The following is a 20,803-nucleotide window of genomic DNA, read 5'->3' on the forward strand; positions in this document are numbered from 1 at the left end:
CTAGTAAACAAAAGTTATTTTCACTTCAAAAATTTGATTTGAGCGGTATCACATCTCCGCTTACAGGAAAATTCCAATTGGAAGTTCTATTTCTGTTCACTTAATTTGGGAAGTTTGGGAATGCTCTTTACTTCACCTCACACATGTCAGCAGATAAAAACTGCAGAAATAGATTTATTTCTTTTATGACAACTCTCAGAGGGATTGGCATAGTAATGTACATGACAATGTTAATGTATTTGGTCTTGATTGGAATAGATCTGCTACGCTGCTGCTGACTTGCTACTGCCAATACATCCATAACATGCTGCTGTAAGCATGCAAGAAATGCTTCTGCTGCACATATGAACACATATGAATAACCCCCATATAGCATACATGAATCACCCCATAGCAGATCTATACAGGTGGAGCTGGGGAAGGTGGAGGGTTTCTGAAGTGCACTGCAAACTGCTACAGCAAGCAAAAGCCAGGTCTTTAAATATAGAGCAGTAAACTCATTGGCTACCGATACAGGAGAGAACCAATCAGCTGCCATGTGACAATGATGTTGCCAGGTCAGATCAAGCTAGACCTTTCGGACTGCGCGATCTAGAGTTTCATGGCAGCACTTTGTATTTATTTGTTTGTCTGTTTCATCATTCATTTATTTATTTTTCTTTTTGAAGCCGATGTAAACTTACTTTCGGTTTTAATTCAGAATTCAGAAAATTTTTTGACTTTCAAAAAAATATATATATATATTTTTTTTTTCTTGTTGAAGCTAATGTAAATAAGCTAATTTTTCTTTCATTTTTAATTGATGAAATAGTATTGAACATTAGTTTTTACACTATATTGCCAAAAGTATTGGGACACCTAATGAGTGTTCTAATGAACAGGTTTAACTACTTTAGTAATTTCCATGAGTACAAATCTTAATGTTTAAGCATATGATGATATTCTAGGGGATTGCATGCTTCTAATTTTATAGAAACTGTTTTGACAGGACACTTTTCTAACATGACAATGCCTCCGTGTAAAAGCAAGGTTCAAAAAGAAATTATTGATTCAGTCAGTGTGGAAGAACTTGACTGGTCTGCAGAAAGAAAAGTCCTAATCTCAGTTGAACACCTTTGGTGTGACTTTAAATGCAGACCTTGAGCCAAAAACTCATCATTAAACCCCAATGACTTGTACATATGGGTACGGTCGTTTTAGACACTTCCAAAACTGTTGCAACAGAGATGGAAATACAATTTTTAAATACATGAATTATATTTCCATCTTTGTTGCCACAGTTTTGTGCCTTTTTCTGTTCTAAAGAAGGGGACGTCCCAGTAGTGTATGTACGAGTCATTGGTGTTTGGTGATGAGTTTTTGGCGCAAGGTCTGCATTTAAAGTCACACCAGAGGTGTTCAACTGGTATTAAAACTTTCTTTCACACTGACTGAATCAATAATCTCTTTTTGAACCTTCCCTTATACACAAAGGCATTGTCTTGTTAGACTAGAAAAGGGTCATGTCCAAACCTTTGCTATAAAATTAGAAGCACACAATTCCCTAGAATATCATTATATACTTAAACATTAAGATTTGCACTCATCGAAATGACTAAAGTTGCAAAACCTGTTATTTAGAAGGGGGTGTCTCAATACTTTTGGCAATATAATGTATGTTACCTCATTTGAACGCAGACAAATATTCCTAAACCATTTTTTCTCTTACAGAAGCCAATGTGTACAGGCCAAATTTAGTTTTTTTTAACTCTCAGTTGATCTAGCAGTATTTAACGTGTGTTTGAACGTAGAAGAAGAACGTACAAGGGAAAACAAGATAATTTTCTATTAAACAAGAAAGACACTTTGTGTGGTGCCCCTTTCCCTATTTCTGCAGATTGTTGCATCATTAGGTGGCGGCATGAGTGAGTCACTAAATTTTCTTTCTTTCTTTCTTTCTTTCTTTCTTTCAAGAACTCTTTTTGTTTCTGTCATCTTTGGAGTACTTTTTACAGTTTAACTCTGTCCGATTAAAACATTCTACCCCTCCACCCACACTCCTTAGTTTCTCATTCCGAGCGTGAGTTCAGCTCAGTTGTTAATATTTCATGTGCCCTTTGAAGCGAGGCAGTTAAGAGCACTCAGGATAATCAAGCTCAGCTGAAGATGAATTCTTGCTCTGTGCCACCTGCGACAGTAAAAGCTTCACACTGGAATTTAGGGTAAAGGGCAGAAAGCAGGCCTGAGTAAAGCAAGTCCCAAACAAAACACTCATACTAACCTAGTTAACCTGATAAAGTTTGCATAGTATCCATCCAAACTAGTATACACAGTTAGAGTTACAAAGTAACAAATAATGTGCTAAAGATATCTGAAACCTTTATTTCTAGTAGATTTTAAAGTGTGGATATGTACATGCTTTTTGGGCTGAAATTTCAATCTGTGTTTTTCTTTAGAATTCTTAAGTGTAAAAAGTTGTGATGCCTTTTAAAACAATATATCAGCTATAGCTATGCTAACATGAAGAGTGAGTGAGGTATGTAGTATTGACACATTTCTATGACTTGATATACTGGCTTCTTATTAGATACTATTATAAAATTAAGCAATAATTGACTATCAACAACACAGGTGCTTTGTGTATTGACTGTTTTAATTACACTTAAGGTTCAACTGTGAAATATGCCTATACTAACACTATAGCCTCAAGATATAAAGCAGTAGAGCAGTGAAGTAGTAAAACAATGCATACTTTTAAGAAAAAAATCATTATACTTATTTTTATACTTCATACGTAAACTCCACCTCACATTTTGTGCTTGTAATGAGAAAAGACAAGATATTACACAACAAAAATACAAATTCAGAGAGCCTTTATTTTTACAGCTTCAATTTTTATCCAGTGTCTCAAAACATAAAAATAAATACAGCTATGTCATAAGAAATCCAGTGTCTTGTATTATGAGAAATGATTTAAAACACCTGCAAGTCTTTTTTTTTTTTTTTTACTGCTGCTTCTTTGGAATATGAACCGTGAACTCACTTAATTACAAAATAAGACACATTCATTTTTATTTCCTTGAGTCTAAGGGCGTATCTTCACAGTTCAAACATTATTAAACATCACCACGGAATATTGTTGAACAGTGTTTTTAATAGACTTTTAGTCTTGTGGTTTGGGACTACAGCACCATAGAAACCCAAATTATTAACTCTGCAAATCAAGTACAAAACATTTTCGATTTAACCAAATAATCTTGCATTAAATGTTATTAAAAAGACTTTTCAATATACAAATTACAATTTCAAAACAACAAAAAATACATATCTACACAATAATTACACGAGGAAGGAATTAGTTAAGAGACAGATCTCCTCTATGAGGACGGGCCGAGCCGGGCACTTGGTGAAAATTTGAGCATTCTGTGAATTACGTTTCGCATTCAGAAAATGTCTTTACACAGTTCCAGCCTTGTGTGATTGTGTGCACACTTGCACTGCTTTAAGAAGCACTAGTGGTAAATCATACAAAATTACACAAAGTCTTATGTGTTTCTTCAAGTCCACCTGTCGCTCAGTCAGAGCGTACCGCTCGGCATGCTGGGAGGTTTACAGTCCCACGTCTAGTGGTTTGGCACAGTTTCCATATATCCTCGCTGATGGATCTTGCATATTTACATACATTCCCTTTTCTTATCATTCATTTAACAGGCAGACGTCTGCAGTAATACTGTTCTCCAATGGAGCCTGGACCCCAAGGACACGCTGGAGAGCAAGGTGCGCCTATAGGGAGGGATTTTGGGTAATCCACCGTCACTTTCCAGCTTCCTCCCACTGTCAAGGGCTGATATTCTCTCCTCAAGAGGGCAGAAGTTCCTCAGGTTTCCTGCTGGGTCAGATTGATGTTTCATTACTGCCGCTGTTGTGAGCAGAAAGGGAGAGAAAAGGAAGGAGGATACATGCGGGTTAGGAGGGTGTTCGGGCAGGAATACAGGCCAAGTACAGCAGCCGCATGCCACATGAACAACAGGTGTAAAGAAGACGTTCTTTGTTTCGCCACACATGCTTCAGTAGACAAAAAAGAGCTGAACAGAATCGGAGAGCTCAGGTTTCAAAAACATGCAAAAATAAATAGCATTTTAAAAAGGTGTTATTTTATCTTCTTTTTAAATAAAAATGTAGGGATGTCTGGTTCCACTGCTTTGGTAATAAATAGATAAATAAAACAAGGATTGAGTGAAACAAGATGGAGTGAAGAAAATATCTTACTCTGAGTCTGACTGGTTGCCGCCGTTAACGGTCCCTGATCTCAGATTCATGGCCATGCCGTTCTGCTGCTCTCGTGGAGGGACGGCCAGTCGATGAGGAGGCTTGATTAGAACGTTGTGGCCGTTGCCCCCATCATTAGAGGCTATAGAGGGTGCTCTGGAGGAGATGGTGGGAGGGTTGTAGTCCGATAATTTCTCCCTAAGTTTGTTTTTCATGTTTTTGTCTGTGAGTGGAGGAGGATACGTGATCTTATTCTTCAGAATACCTATAAAAAGAAAGTACATGGGGATATTAGTATATATGTAGACATTAAATCAAAATTTGACTTGATTTTAGTGAATATATATATATATATGTTATCCTAATGAAAACATTTCTTTACATTTAATTACATTTGAAAACCATCCACTTTTTTTACTGAACGTTGCTTGAAATAAAATTGAAAATTGAACATTGAATATTTCTCATTTTAGTTTAACATGAAGTAGTAAAATAAAGTAAACTAAAACCACTAAATAAAAATAATAAAAATACAAAGAAATATTATAAAAAAAACACAACTAAATGACTAAAACTTAAACAAAAATTAAAGAGAAAAAATAATCAAATTTAATTAAAACAAAAACGGAACAAAAAATTTACAAATAATGCAAATAGCAAATAGCAAAACGATCAGTCATTTTCTAAAAAAAAACTAGAATGTATAGACATTTTAACCATAAATGCTTGTCTTGTCTAGCTCTGCGAAGCGCATGCGTACTCTGTGTAATCCGGGTCAATGTAGGGAGGCTAGGTCGAAAAACTCCCATCTCATTTTCTCCTCCAACTTCAAAAACATCCTACATCTCTTGTTTTGTCTTTTTTTGTGAAGGGCGTTTGAACTTCATTACATGTTCACTTTGTAAACACTGCATTGGTACTTCTGCAGCGATGTAGGACGATTTTAAAGTTTTCGACATACCCTAACTTTACTGACCCGGTTTACACAGAGTACGCACGTGCATGGCAGAGCTAGACAAGACGAGAATTTGAGTTTAAAAAGTATATACATTTTTAAAAATTTTTAGAAAATGACCAATTGTTTCACTAGAAAAGACCCATATTCCTCGGCTGGGATCGTTTAGAGCCCTTTGAAGCTGTATTTAAACTGCATTTTGGATGTTAAAACTCGCAGGCTCCACTGAAGTCCACTATATGGAGGTAATTCCTGAAATGTTTTCCTCAAAAAACACAAATTCTTTACAACTGAAGAAAGAAAGGCATGAACATCTTACAACGGGGGAAGTACATTATCCGTAATTTTATGTTCTCAAAGTGAGCTACTCCTTTAACACCTGCTCAGCTGACATTTTACAAATGTTTATTTGCTACTCTCACCTTTTCTCTGTTCAGGCTGGTGGTTGCTGTTGGCTTGGATGGAGGGTGTTGGGTGGTCTTTGTCCTGAGTGGTCTCTCCTGTGTGATTGAGTTTATTTTCCTGATGCAGCTCCACGTTAACTTTAGTCTCCACTCTCAGTCTCTCTGCCCCTCCGGGATCTTCACTGTCACTGGCTGTCATGGATTCAGTCGGCCAGTACGGCTTGACATGATTGGACACCGTGTCCACTGAGACATGGAAGAAGTGGTTAATATTATTTGACACTTTAATAACGCATCCATCATTTTCAGATTTCCATATTTTAATGTAATTCCAAAAGCAAAATACCTTCTTTTGTACCCTTTGGAGTGCTGTGTAGTGGTTGTCTCTCATTATTCCACTTTGGCTGGATGTCCATGTCTTCGTCTTCACTATCGGATGAGTGAGATGAGGCGTATGAGCTGCTGTGTTCATCCACGGAGAGCTCACTGTCTGAATCGGAGTCTGAACACACAAAACACATGTCAACGAATTTTTGAGGTCACAGGCGCAAGCTAAGAAATTATTGACAAGTTTGGCAGTTCACAAATGTGACCCTGGACCACAAAACTAGTCTTAATTACTACGGGTATATTTGTAGCAATAACCAAAAATACATTGTATGGGTCAAAATGATTGATTTTTCTTTTATGCCAAAAATCATTAGGCTATTAGGTAAAGATCATGTTCCATGAAGATGTTTTGTAACTTTCCTGCCATAAATATATCAAAACTTAATTTTTGATTAGTAATATGCATTGCTAAGAACTTAATTTGGACAACTTTAAAGGCGATTTTCTCAATATTTTGATTTTTTTTTTGCTCCCTCAGATACCAGATTTTCAAATTGTTGTATCTCGGCCAAATACTGTCCTATGGAAAGCTTATTTATTCAGCTTATTTATCATTTAAGAGATGTATAAATCTCAATTTCAAAAAATAAATCGACCCTTATGACTGGTTTTGTGGTCCAGGGGCACAAATACACATGTAATTCTGCATTGTGCTTGTCTACATGTGGATAACGGGCAGTAAATTTTAGTGCTGGCTTTTTCCAAGTTTTTCTTACCATCTGCTTTAGTGCCGTTACGGAAAAGTGAGCCGTCAATGTCAGTGAGTCCGGCTTTAGCGTTTCCAGATGAAACGCTGGGCTTCTGACCCAATTCATCTCTGTGTAGGAGTAAATGCAGGAGAATGAGAGACATACAAGACAGATGCCAAACACATGCCATTTAGTTGCAATCAAATTAGATTCTAGTGAAAAACAAAAAATGAATGTGTCATATGACACATGTTGACTTCATATCAGCTCATGTTGACTTGCTTAGTTTTTTTGTTGTTTAGCTTTAAAAAAAAAGTGTAAATACAGTTAGGAGTCTAAACTCCTCACAATTACAAAATATGACTAGCCTATATATTGAATATTTAAATTATACACTACATTTCAAAAGTTTGAGATCAGTTTTGAAGTCTCTTATGCTCACCAAGACAGTATTTATTTGATCAAAATACAGTAGAAACAGTAATATTATGGAAAATTAAAAACAAAAAAAAATTAATACCATTTAAAATGTTTCCCATTTCATTAAATCCTAAAATGTTTATTTTTTTAAATCTGTGTAATTCATTTCCATAAATCAGTTCCTCCAAACTGTCAGTAAATCAATCCAAAATGTGACGCACCTAAACTAAAAAATGTTCATGTGGATAATGTAAAATTGATAAAAATTTGGAACCAAAATAATAATTATAATAATAAAAATAATAATAACATAATTGCTAATGCGACCACAGACTAAACAAGTATTGATATTGTAAATATTGTCACACTAACAGTTGTCTGAATCATTTTTATAATCCAAAGGAATTAAAGTTATGACATTATCAAGATGAATTTGTTCTGACACAGTTTAACTCTGAGTTCCTGTCATATTTTATGACCATTTTCAAAACTATAATAAATAAACTGTGATAATGTGAGAAATGTTAAAGGTGTTCTAATAAGTTTTGGTTTGACTGTATGTAATATATTTGAATACTGCTATTTATTACTATGTAGTGTTATATCGTAGCATACAAATGGAAAAATTAAATATCTCACTTTCTAGTGCCCTATTAATAAATATTATATTAAATTACTACTTAATTTGGCAACAATAGCTGTTTGAGAGTGAATAAACATCAAAATGCTGAAACCTTTTTATGTAATTTATTAACCTTTATTTCTCAAACCTATTTCTCAAAACCTATTTTAGCATATTTATATACTATTATACTTCTATACTATACTTCTTTTCTTTTTATTTTTGAACTTTTAGTAGTAATTTTTGTCATTTTATTAGTTTAAATATGTTTTAACATATCTATTTAGCTTTGTTTTTATTTAGGTTTTAGTGATTTTAGTACTTAAATATTTATATTTTATTTATTAATTAATATATCAAATGAAGAAATAAAATAAGTGACTTCTAATTCACTGGAATTTGAATATGTTTTTTCGAATTGCCTTTTTTAAACAATCCGGTCACTTATACTGTCAGCTAATTAGCAGGTCATTGTGCTAGTAAGCCATGCTAACAAGAAACATGCAGGTGTTTACAAGACAAATTCACACTATTTACACATTAAGCTGAATCTATAAACAGAGCATGTACAGATGTCAAAAGGTCGCGTTCAGTGTATTCATGGGAGTTTATGTACATTTTTGCAGCATTGCAAAGCAAAGCAGAAGCAATGCACCCTTTGCTCATGCATAGGAAAAGAGAAAAGTAATTTGAATAAGACAGGAATAGTCATTAAGGTGTTATTGCGTAATTCAGAACTGTTAGGCAGGATGAAAGGAAGTGAAATGTTAATGAGACTGTAGCGCCATGCCCCAGCAGTAGCATGTTACCTGTGCGTGTAAGTAAGGAAGCTGCTGTGACTCTTGGCTGACCTGACTGTGCTCTCCAGGGACACCGTCGACTCGCCGATGGCCGAGCGGTACAGCGTGCCGTCTTCCATGTACGTATTATTGCAGTTCAAAGTGCGCTAAGGACAGAAAGAGCAAAGATAAAGATCACTAGACCACTTTACAGCTTCCTTTGATACCAGATTACATGAAATTACTTTCTTATTGCTTGCAAATTACTCCAATGACCTCCTTATTAATTGGTTACCAGATAAACTGACATTTAAACCACTTTTAGCTGCTGTTTCCAGACTGGTGAAGGAGAATTAATGTATAAATATTTAATAATGTACACGTTGCAGTAATTTACCGTCAGTAGGGTGGTGCGTGTGGTGCTGGACTCATCAGGTAATGGTTTCTTCCCCGTGAAAACGTTCTTCAGATTTTTCCTCACCTCTTTATTGAATACGATGTGGAAGAAGAAAATGAATATGCCCTAACAAACAGAAATAAGAAATGGAAGTGTTATTTTAGTATTTTTTTTAATGTAGTATTATGTAGTAATATTAAAGGGACAGTTGACTTCCATAGTATGGAAAAAAAATACTATGGAAGTCAATGGCTGTCGGCAACTGTTTAGTTACCAAGATTTTTGGGTGAACTATCCCTTTAAAATATTTTCAGTTTTACATTTGAGTTCAATTTTTGTTATGTTTTTTAACATGTCTGTTTATTTTTATTTCATATTTAGTTTCTGCAAGTTGATAAGGCAGTATTTTAGATGTTTGTTTTATAGGGTTCATCATCATCTAATATTTATATTTTAATTTATTTCAGCTTAGTTCTGTTATAGAACTTTATCTTTTAGTTTTAGGTAACAATCACAACACCTGTTGATGTATTAAACAAATCCTGCATCTGCAGCCAGATTTCCGTACACAAGAACATACATATAGCGGTTGTTTAGTGCTTTACTATGAGAAAAAACTGAGGTCAAGAATAATACAACTGTTACCTGCAGACAGCTAAAGATGGCAAACAGGTAGTGGAAGGTCATGACGTCACTGTTAACCGCCATTAAACCCAATAGCCAGGTGGCGCTAATGAGCAACAGGAGCAGGAATGCCATCCGCAGAGCAGGACTGGAGCACATACAAAAACCACAGTGAGTACTGTATTTCATAAAACAATTCTCAGGAAATGCTCTCAAGGGAGAAGGTAACAACGTCTTACATGACTCCAGACTTTTCATAGGAACGTTGCCTACGGCCACACGACGCCTTTGCCGCCAGCACGAAGATAATGATGTTGACCTGTTAAAGGAATTGTTTTTGACATTTGATCAGCTGAGTATGGAGAATGGAATGAGATTAGTCAGAATGGTGAACAAATGATAAGTAGATGCACTTACCAGCACCACTACAGCGATGGGTCCCGCGAAACTCCAGATGAGTGTGTCGTGGACAGACAGCCAGCAGAAGTCAGGGTTCCCATATCCTTGAGGATCCAAACCTACAGCCAAACCTGATGAGACACAAACAGCAACATAACTTTTACATCATCCTAAGAAAACATGCTGTTGTGAGTGGTTGCTAATGTGTTCAGAGTGTGTTTTTAATGTTTTGCTATGCTTTTGAGGTTGTTTGGAGTTGCTAATGTGTTCTAACTGCTGTGTCCTGAGCATAGACTGTAAAAGATGGACGACACATCTCCACTTCCTTCCACTATAAAAAAAAGAAAAGCCAAAACATCCCAGGTTTGGTCACTGTCTGTCTACAGCATTAAATGTGTGTCAGAACGTCATGAAATAGAACGAGGTAGCTGTTTACTGTCAGGGATTTGTTGTGTTGCACCACATCCAGTGTAGACAGCATCACTGATTATAATGAGTTCTATAGTATTTTATCCGGTGTAGACACAGTGTAGGTCTGTGCAGAATCATGAGCCGCGGTATCAGTCCCGCCCAAACTCCCACAAACTCAATCACAAGCATAAATCATGATGCCACACCCTGGTTTTTATAGCATCTTCACAGTTTTTTATAGCATAATCACTAACTAAAAGCAAACATATTAGAAAAACTCTTGAACGTGCATCAACATGATAAAAAAACACCTAAAATGAAACCATCTTTGTTAAAAATGTATTTGAAGGGTCATTTTGTTTTAGATCGACTCATGTCCCAATTTACATGGGTTTATGACCTATACAGCAGCCAACCACTAGGGGGCAATTAAAATGTTTTGGCTGCACTTTTCAGGATTTGTAAAGCATGGGGGGTTGCTAAGGTTTTCTGAGTGATTGTTAAGGCTTTTCTATGTAGTTACTAATGTGTTTTTTAGCTTGTTGCTGTTGCTACGTTATTAGGAGAGCTTTTTTACATGCAGTGCTACAGTGTTTGTTTCTAAGGTGGTTGGGTCATTGCTAAGCATGTTGCTATATGGTTGTTATGGCTTTGCCATGCAGTTTATAAGGCTACAACTACCAGTCAAAAGTTTTTGAACAGTAATGTTTTTTAAACAAGACCATTTTGCTCACCAAGCCTGCATTTATTTGAGTATTTCAAAAATAGTCAACTTTTGAAATACTTTTACTATTTAAAATTTGTACTATTTTCTATTTGAATATGTTTTAAAATGTAATTTATTCCTGTGGTCAAAGCTAAATTTCCAGCATCATTACTGCAGTATTTAGTGTCACACGATCCTTTAGGAATCATTCCAATATGCCGAATTGCTGTTTAAGAAACATCTTTTTATTATTATAATTATTATCAATATTTAAAACAGTTGAGTATATTTTTTTTCATGATTCTTTAATAAATACAAAGATCCAAACATCAGCATTTATCCGAAATTAAAAGCTTTTGTAACATTATACATTATACCATTCAAAAGCTTGGAGTCAGTATAATTTCTTTCTTTCGTTAATTTTTTTTTTTTTAATTATAGAGATTAATACTTTTATTTAGCAAGGATGCTTTAAATTGCTCAAAAGTGATGATAAAGACATTTATAATGTTACAAAAGATTTCTATTTCAGATAAATGCTGTTCTGCTGAACTTTCTGTTCATCAAATAAACCAGGAATAATTATACTCAGCTGTTTTCAGCATAATAATAATAACAATAATAATAATAATAATTTTTATTTTTTAACAGCAAATCAGAATATTAGAATGATTTCTGAAGGATCATGTGACTGGAGTAATAATGCTAAGAAATCAGCTTTGATATCACAGGAATAAATTACATTTTAAAATATATTCAAATAGAAAACATTTATTTTAAATAGTAAAATATTTCAAAATGTTATTGTTTCTGCTGTACTTTGGATCAAATAAATGCAGGCTTGGTGAGAAGAAGAGACTTCTTTAAAAACATTAAAAATCTTATTGTTCAAAAACTTTTGACTGGTAGATGTTTGGACATTCATCATTCATCTTTGGATACATCTGAAAACAGAATTTTCATTTTAAAACGCTCTCCATCCACACTAACATTTTCAAGCGCTTTCCAAAAGTGACTCATCCACATTGAAACATCGGAAAAGTACAAAGTAACAGTCTTTCACAACAATGTGAAAGTAGCACACAATAGGCACAATACCGGTATAAACATAGATATCTATTGCTACAATATGCATCACATGGCTAAACATGCATCATTGTTTTCAAAAGCCTACGTTTTCACTGTTTACACTTCAACGTGTTTTCAAATGGATCCACTTTGGAGAGCGTTTTTTACAAACTACAATGTTTAAGGTGGTTCCTAGGGAGTTAATAAGATTTTCTAGGTGGTTTTTAGCATCTTGTCGAGTGGTTGCTACTTAAGTGGTCTTTACTGTGATGCTATATGGTTGTTTGGAGCTATTTTTAAGATATTTTCATGTGATAACTAGAATGTTCTGGGTGGATCTTGCTAGGATATTCTAGGTGTTTGCAAAAGTTTTCTGGGCAATTACTACAGCTTTACTATGGTAGTTAGCATTGCTGTGTGGTTGCCAGATAAGGTAACTGTGATCACTCAGAAAAGTAACAGCATACTTTTCTATAAGCAGAACAGAGCAGGATGAGTTGCACACTGAAGTTTGTTAAAATCCCTAACCCATAGTATGAGCAATGAATTACAGAACAGAGTATAGAAAGCAGGCAGCCATTCATTAAGCTGGGAGGAGCAGAGAGGAGCCGGGTCAGCCTCTATTATCTCTAGGATAGGGGCTTTTTCACTGCTTTGAGCATTTGCCAGTGGAGAAAGTGACACCCATTATGGAGAGCAGAGCCATCGGAGAGAAAACAGAGAAAGAAAGAGAAAAGAGCGAGCAGGAGAGCGAGAGCTAGTAATATGAAGACGTTGGCGTCCTGTCTCATTCCCACAGGGATCACACACAGCATGCAAAAGAAGGGGCGAGTCCAAGCACGACGCTATGAATGCGTGTGTGTGCTGGTTTACAAACATTTCTAATCTATTTCTAGTCTATTAAGGAAATTCATGAAATGAAGGTGTGTATCTGTGTTGACATAGTGGACTTACACTGAGTACATGAGTGTACAAATATAAACCTGCAAAGACGGTGGGTTGGGCGTAATACACGTACATGAAATAGTAATTAGTGAATAGACTGAAAAGGGTGTGTGCATGTGTGTCTGACCTGTAATTATAGCAGGTATCCCCCAGCCGATGGCGTAGTAGAAGCGCATGTGGCCGTGGTTGATGTTTCTCACTTCAGTGAGCATACGGTAAATGTGCAAACCCTCCACAAATGTCCAGGCGAACGTGCACATGTAGAAGTAGTGCAGGAGGATGGCTATCACCGTACAAACAAACTAAAGAGAGAAGAAGATGGTTAGCATTCGACAAAAGTCATTCTGCCAAAGTTGCATTAAGACAATTAGGTTATATTTCACCGTAAAATTGAATAGGAAGAAATAAATAAATACATAATTAAATACATGAAAAATAAAATAAAATTTGCATAAAAAATCATACTTATTTTGATGTTGACTAAATGTAAATAAATACATTTTAATAATAATATTAATAATAATACATAAAAGGCAGCACAACAAATACTACCATGGTGTACAAAATAAATAAAAATGTAAACGTTTTCCTGCAGAATTTGGCTACTGTTGCAGTGGGCTGTTTTTCATGTCCACGTAATATTTAGCCCTTGGAATACTAATTTTACCAGAGGAACCCCGACAAAAAACGTGTATTTAATCCCCCTCAAATCGCTTTCGCGCTAGTTTTGAGTAGCAATTGGGCGGGTTTTGGTGTAAAAAAACCTGGCAACCCTGCAATGTGGTTCATTAGTTAACTACATTAGTTAACATGAACTAAGAATGAACACTTCTACAGCGTTTATTAATCTTAGTTAATGCTAATTTCAGTATTTGCTAATGCATTATTGAAATCAGTGTGTTTGTTAACATTAGTTAATGCACTGTGAACTAACATGAACAATGAAAGATATAAAACAGTATTTTTATTAACTAACATTAACTAAGATTAATACTGTAATAAATGTATAGTTCATTGTTTATGTTAGTTAATACATTAATGTTAACAAATGACACCTTGTTGTAAAGTGTTACCGTTTAAACTTATACAGATAGTTTATTAAATGTAAACAAATTTAATAGTTCCAAACTTGTATGAGTTTTTCGTCCCACTTTATATTAGGTGGCCTTAACTACTATGTACTTACTTAAAAATAAGTACAATGTACTTATTGTGTTCATATTGTACTACAAAACACTTCTGCTGCTATTAAGGTGGGATACGGGTAAGGTTAGGGGCAGGTTTGGTAGCATGGGTAGGTTTAAGGGTGGGTTAAGGTGTAAGGGATGGGTTAACAGTGTAATTGCAGAAAATGTAATTACAGAAATTAATGACAGATGTAATTACATGCAGGTATTTTTAAAAATATAAGCACAATGTAAAAACATGTATGTACAAAATAAGTGAACTGCATCAAATGATTAATTGAAATGTAAGTACATAGTAGTTAAAGCCACCTAATATAAAGTGGGCCTAAGTTTTTTTTTTCCACTGAATGCGGAAAGATGATTTTTAACATCCCAATGTTGGTAACCAGTTGGTAGCAATTTGCATCCATACTATAGAAAAAAACGTCAATGGCTACATGTGGCTACCAACATTCTTCAAAATATATTCTTCTGTGTTAAAAAAAAAAAAAAACTCATCCAGGTTTGGATCAACTTAAGTGAGTATGACAATTTTCCATTTTTCATTTTTGGGTGAACTATCCCTTTAAATTTATATCACTTTATTTCTATTTACAGTGTTTATTAATATGTATCGCAATTTCCACTCAGAGTAAACAGGATGCTATTAGTTTCTATTAAGCAACACTATCTACGACTTTTTACACTATGTGTAAATAGCATCTGTTTTCCATTATACTTACTGTAAATAGCATCTACCTTTTTTTTTCTTTTAGCCTAAATTGTTGCCACTTTACATTTTTATTCTTGGACATATGCATGCCATGCTGTGTCAAATTCACCCACTTAGTATGAAAGATCAGAAAAGATATACATGCCTTTTTTACAGAGTTAGACCTAAACAGTTTGCTCAGCATATAGCCAGACTTCACATTTATTAAAATAATGTGAAAGTGTGTCGGGATAACTCTAAACTGAATCCTAGTACTAGCAGACACCAGTCACAGCATACCTCCATAAGAAACCAGTTCATTAAAACAAAATACATTATGTGTAGTGTAAAACTACTGCTGTTTCACATCTGTATAAAAGTGCAGAAAGCTGTAATCCGTAATCCAGAGAGTGCCACACAGCCACTGGCACAATGGAGACAAGAAGATAGTGTCAAACCACATAGAAATTGATTTAAACCATTAAAGCTTTTCTCTACTCAGTACTGGATGACAAATACCCAAAATAAAAGCCACCTCACAGTAATCGCAGGCATTTGTCAAAGTGACCTCAATCCACAAGTATATAGAGTTGTTAATTACAGACTTAAGAAAGTAATTAGTGGAATTTGAGAATGGCACTCTAAAATTCTAGATATCGCTGAGAGGGAAAACTATAACATCAGTCTCTCTTGATGAGAAGACACAAAACCACATTTGAGATCTAAACGCTCACTTGCGATTTAACTTGATGAAAGATCAAACCCATAAAACCAGTCTTGTAATTTCATGTGCGGTCTTTTGAGTTCCTTCTCACATTCATTTCAGATTATTTTGCTATTTTCACTTTAAAAACCATGCTGGTTTCACAGTAATGTTCTAAAGATGAACCCCTCACCGGGTTGTCGGTCTGGTTGATTCCGATAAGGAAGACCAGCTCAGAGAAGAACAAGGCAGCCACGAGGTTCTTGTGGATGCTGTGGAGGTTAGAGCGGAGTTTGTGCAGGATGGCCAGCAGGATGAAAGTGATGAGGAGCGCCAGCAAAGAGGCGGAGACTGTGGCGTAGGTGACAATCTTCAGGGGAAGAACATCACCGTGCTGACAGAATGAGAGAAAATTAGATTTAATAAATAAATTAAGAAAAAAGAAAATAATTTACAGTAATAATCTACACAAAAATGATTATATCATTCCAAACCCATTAAACTAATCAAGACTTTTAAGCTTTAAAATATAGAGATCATAAACGTAATCAGTATGAATCAAGCAGTTTTAATCAAAGTCTTGCATTAGACACGATTACTCAGATATGCTTGCTTGACTCAAAAGAACCAATGATGTTTGTTAATTGCTTAAATATGATATTTAACTTGCAATATGAACAAAAATGATGAGAAAATGTAAAAATAATTAGGGGTTCAAGTCATAGAGACTTGAAACTTGGAGGGATGGTAGTACTCACACTGCCTACAACATAACCAAGGCTTGTCCCAATCAGCCTGATGGGGGCGCTACAGCGACCAAAAGTATGAAATGGCTCATAAGTCCTAAATCCAAAACTCACATGGACAAAACTCCTCAGATTCGATCGTGAAATTTTCAGGTATTTTGCATTTTTTTGAATTAACTTGCGAACTAGTCCTATTTTTTTTTCCCCCCCGATCGGAACCAAACCAGTGCAGAAAGATTCTCTGGAGAGCGAATATCAATAATTATCAAAAAAATTTAACTTTCGACTCACCATCGCAAAGGGGTGCCAAAACATTTGAAAGGGGCAGGGGAACTTTTAGTAAAATGCCTATTACTCCTGAACGGAATGAGATATCTTCTCCAACTGAGAACACTTATGTAAGAGCTCAATCTGAAGTCACAGGAAAAAAAAATCAAAGAGCTTTAAGAGGGAAAAAACAAACAAACAAACAAAAAAATGCCTATAACCGCACAATCATTTGTCCTTTCAACATGAAAATCTCTGTGCACGGTCTTGCCACAAGTGTCTATAAGGATATTTGCGTATCTCAAAAAACATGGCCGACATTGGCCGACGAAGTTTGAGCACCCATAAGACAAGGTTAACGGAGGCTGATTGGAACAAAGCTCAGTAGGCCTGTTCGACACTGCAGCACAAAAACACTGCAGCACAATTCTCCGGACTCTCTAGGCCAGAAACTATCAAAAAAATGTTGAAATTTATCCTTTGGGAAGCTATAATGGGGTTGTTTAAAAAAGGGGCCGGTCCAAATTTACCCAGAATCCTATAAAGCCTAAAGGAAAACTCAACAATTCACGATACCTGCTCAGCACATGTGACAGGTGATTCTAAACAAGCATGCAAAGTTTTAAGGGGATCGGACCACAGTTGACGCTATAACAGTCATAAACATTAAAAAATATCTCAGTGCTAAATTACTTGGATTTGTCAAAAAATGCTTTTTAAATAACTGATTTAGGTGGGTACAGCCCTGCTAAATAATATGTAATGTCTTTTTCCTTATATGCTTAAATGCCTTAAGCTGCCACGGTAATCACTGCTTGCAGCTATATTCTTTTCTTGTGTTTTCCGAAGATGAACGATGATGACAGGCTTTTCATTTTTGGGCGAAATACACTTTAAGTGATTAGGTAAAAATGGTGCATTTTTAGCACCAGTACCTCTCTCTTGGAGATGTCCATAAGCACGGCAAAGCTGGTCATGTGATTGCACTGGCAGCTGATGTGGGTGTGGTTTCTGGAGATGAGGTCACATCCTTTGGACGACCAGGCGCCTGTGCCACCAACACTGAAATACCAAGACATATCAGATTGGCATTAATACGTTCTGAAATAAACTGTGGACTGATTTAGGAGATTTTATTTTCAATCGAGTGATATCTAGATTATATTTAAAAGTGCCTATGAAGGGTTTGTGACTTACGTGATAGAGTGGTTCCAGAACACACACACAGGTTTAGTTCTCTCCTCTGTCTCCAGAAGGTTGTAGTCCAGCGTGATTGGTCGCTCCAGAGGAATGTGTAATGGCTCGCCTTCACTGTATACAGTCGTGCTCACGATGGGAGTGTTAATGACAGGACGGTTTGGCAGCCTGGGGAAAAAAATGGGCACCAATGACATGGTAAATAGATCATAGCATGGCAACCGTGTTCTGTGTTTGACTGTGGAATGCCACCAAGACTAAATATTTGGACAAGCGCTTTATAGTTGGACAAGTACTAAAAAGTGACGTTCTGTACCTGAGACTGCGGCGGTCGGGGTCGTAGTTCTCTGGTAGGAGCTGGCCTAGAGATTTATAGATGATGACTGTAGCTACAGGAAATGGTAGAAGACTCTCTGCATGTCTTTTCCTCTTGTTTGTGGCCGGATTGTGCTCTTCATTAGAACTGTTGTGGGATTCTGGATCAGCTGTAGGAGTAACTACCAAAGAGAGAATTCACGTGAACGCGAGTTCCATGAGAGTTCATGTGAGAAGTGCAGTATTTATTACCACTTTTATATATTTTATATGGTGTTTGAATATTATTACAAAATGAAATTGAAAATAATCTGACGGTGCAAAAAAATCTAAATATTGAGAAAATCCCCTTTAAAGTTGTCCAAATTAAGTTCTTAGCAGTGAATATTACTAATCAAGAATACAGTTTTGATATATTTATGGTAGGAAGTTTCATAAATATCTTAATGGAACATGATCTTTACTGACTTTTTTTGGCATAACAGAAAAAAACAATAATTTTGACCCATACAATGTATTGTTGGCTATTGCTACAAATATACCAATGCTACATTTGACTAGTTTTGTGGTCCAGGGTCACATATATCTATTTTATTCAAATTTATTGCAGATGTTTTAAGTTAATCATAACCCAGTGTCTTTTTGTTACTAGAATGTCTGTTTTTACCTTTATGCTCTGAAGACTTGAAACTGAATTCTGGGAATATAACAGATGACTTAAGGTCTTTGGGACACTCCTGGTCAGTCAGTTGAAAACGAGGGATTGTTGCCTCATCTGGATAAATGGCATCCAGATAATCCACTGCAAAAACTGAGAAGTCAAAAATGTTAAGAAGAACTGTATAGTGTTCAAAACACTGTGTTCAGTAATTGGTTGAATCTACATTAGTAAATGATTTTAGCAGTGTAACTCACCCATATTCTCAGTTACGATGATGAAAGGTTTCAGGTAGGTCTTCCTCATGTTCTTAGCCACAGTGTTGGCATATTCCTCAAAGTTTTTCAACAGATGTGCTGTACCTCCTTCTGTTCTCTGTATCTGATCCCAGTGCTCTTTATTACTGGCATCCAGGATTGCGCTGCCGGCTTTCACTATGTTCTGCAAAATGTAAACACATTCAATGTTTTAGTGTAAAATTCTAGACTTTTGAGAGACATTACAAAACTGAATCTGGGCCAAGACAAGACAGTCTTAAAACGCATCCTTATCCTAAAACCATGTATCATGATAAGTACTTTCATGTTGCCAGATGTGCTTTAACTGTGGGCGTTTTCATTCTCATGACATCAGTTACTTTATGCTGTGTTATTTACACTAATCTACTTAACCGCAAGGCTAAAAGCTCACAATTTTGGGCTGCCAAGCTCAAGAAGAGACCAAAAGAAAATTGCCCCCATTGTTGGTATAGCTGTAAACAATGTTAAAAGTGCTTACATGTGCAAAAGTTGACATCACAATGCTCAGAGTTTGCTAAGGTGTCATAAGTGGTTTTTAACTTTTAACAAAAGGGTGTTATAGGTGGCTGCTATGTCAGTGCAACTAGAGTGCACCTTTTTACACGTCAAAAGAGCCCAACCCCAAGTCTTTGTGATTTTTTTGGATATTGTTCTGTCTCCAATAGGTACTGCCAGTCTAAACAGCTCTTTTAATTATAATGGGACCTTATTTTATCCCGTCACGACATGCCGCATATGTCCGGTGTAGACACGGTGTTACAAAAATGATGTCTCCTCAGCAAGTATGATAATTTGAGGTATAATTCATGAAGAAAAAAATGGTGTGGCAGAGAGCTGCAGTTTAATAGCTGGGTTACTTTATGTATGAGCAACAGTGATGCTTGTCTGAACAATAACCACTAACTTTTAAGTATTAAAAATGAAGCAGATAATATTCACAGTACATATGAAGGAGCAAAACCAACCTCGTTGAATTTGGCGTCACGCATGGCGGCCAGGTTAAAGCCTTGCTGCTGGCTCTCATAGTGCAGGATCCAGGAAATGAGCTGGTAGGTTGTCTTAACATCATTTCCATAGAAGGACTTGGTCTGGTCTGTGGCATTCTGTAACATTCGAGCGATGTCCTTTGATTTCTGCCCATCCATTATGGATTCATTACGATGCAATTCTTCATTCTAGTTTAAAAGAGGTAGGACATGAACAAGAGGAAGGGAGAAAGAGAGGTTACTTGAGATAAGTCAATATCAGCTTTTAAATCATTGTTTATAATTTAAACATCCAGATATACCAGTTTCTTGAGGTGGGAGAATGTGATGGTGGTACAGTTGAAGAGTTCAGGGGGCAGCCATCCTTTCTCATCGCTGCAGTGTCTGACAGCAGTGCCTAATGTCAGTTAGAAAACAGTGTAATTAATAATAAAATAACTACAATTACATATATTTAATGAAATGTTAAATATACATTGTATATACAATGTTTTTTACTTTTACTGTAGAAAGAAGTTCAGTTCAGAAGTTTCTCAAACTGAAACCTCACTCCAACAAGCACTTGGGTAAATGTGTCTTTATACAAGCGCTGCCAAGTCGTGTCCTACGATACTTTTGTGTTTGCCAACCAGCTCCCTCTAGAGACAAGGCCTCATTAACATTCAGTTACCCAACCAATGAAAAGATCTAACTGCAG

The 20,803-nt window shown here is 35.9% G+C and overlaps 1 protein-coding gene and 1 long non-coding RNA gene across 6 annotated transcripts in view; one reads left to right on the plus strand and one right to left on the minus strand.

The window, feature by feature from the left end:
- The window catches only part of LOC127164580 (uncharacterized), an 83,607-nt gene extending 79,788 nt beyond the window's left edge, over window positions 1-3,819 (plus strand). Inside the window, exon 5 of the long non-coding RNA XR_007827679.1 lies at window positions 3,691-3,819. This is a non-coding gene — a long non-coding RNA (uncharacterized LOC127164580). The remainder of the gene's footprint in view (window positions 1-3,690) is intronic.
- The window catches only part of celsr1a (cadherin EGF LAG seven-pass G-type receptor 1a), a 94,004-nt gene continuing 76,932 nt past the window's right edge, over window positions 3,732-20,803 (minus strand). For 2 of the 5 annotated variants that reach the window (XM_051108573.1, XM_051108570.1), the window contains 19 exons: window positions 20,409-20,503; window positions 20,086-20,295; window positions 19,079-19,262; window positions 18,831-18,974; window positions 18,165-18,345; window positions 17,849-18,016; window positions 17,587-17,713; window positions 15,832-16,032; window positions 13,185-13,359; window positions 9,946-10,058; window positions 9,768-9,847; window positions 9,550-9,676; window positions 8,905-9,030; window positions 8,538-8,674; window positions 6,714-6,814; window positions 5,954-6,109; window positions 5,626-5,853; window positions 4,249-4,513; window positions 3,732-3,865 (listed from right to left, as the gene is read on the minus strand). In XM_051108573.1, coding sequence (XP_050964530.1) covers window positions 3,838-3,865; window positions 4,249-4,513; window positions 5,626-5,853; window positions 5,954-6,109; window positions 6,714-6,814; window positions 8,538-8,674; window positions 8,905-9,030; window positions 9,550-9,676; window positions 9,768-9,847; window positions 9,946-10,058; window positions 13,185-13,359; window positions 15,832-16,032; window positions 17,587-17,713; window positions 17,849-18,016; window positions 18,165-18,345; window positions 18,831-18,974; window positions 19,079-19,262; window positions 20,086-20,295; window positions 20,409-20,503 — 2,846 coding nt within the window. In that variant the 3' untranslated portion in view covers window positions 3,732-3,837. Of the gene's footprint in view, window positions 3,899-4,248; window positions 4,514-5,625; window positions 5,854-5,953; window positions 6,110-6,713; window positions 6,815-8,537; window positions 8,675-8,904; window positions 9,031-9,549; window positions 9,677-9,767; window positions 9,848-9,945; window positions 10,059-13,184; window positions 13,360-15,831; window positions 16,033-17,586; window positions 17,714-17,848; window positions 18,017-18,164; window positions 18,346-18,830; window positions 18,975-19,078; window positions 19,263-20,085; window positions 20,296-20,408; window positions 20,504-20,803 lie in introns of all 5 variants that reach the window. The other 3 variants (XM_051108574.1, XM_051108571.1, XM_051108572.1) reach the window with 2 other exon arrangements.

The sequence above is a fragment of the Labeo rohita genome, chromosome 4 (genome assembly GCF_022985175.1).
Source record: "Labeo rohita strain BAU-BD-2019 chromosome 4, IGBB_LRoh.1.0, whole genome shotgun sequence".
In the NCBI taxonomy this organism is placed as follows: domain Eukaryota; kingdom Metazoa; phylum Chordata; class Actinopteri; order Cypriniformes; family Cyprinidae; genus Labeo; species Labeo rohita.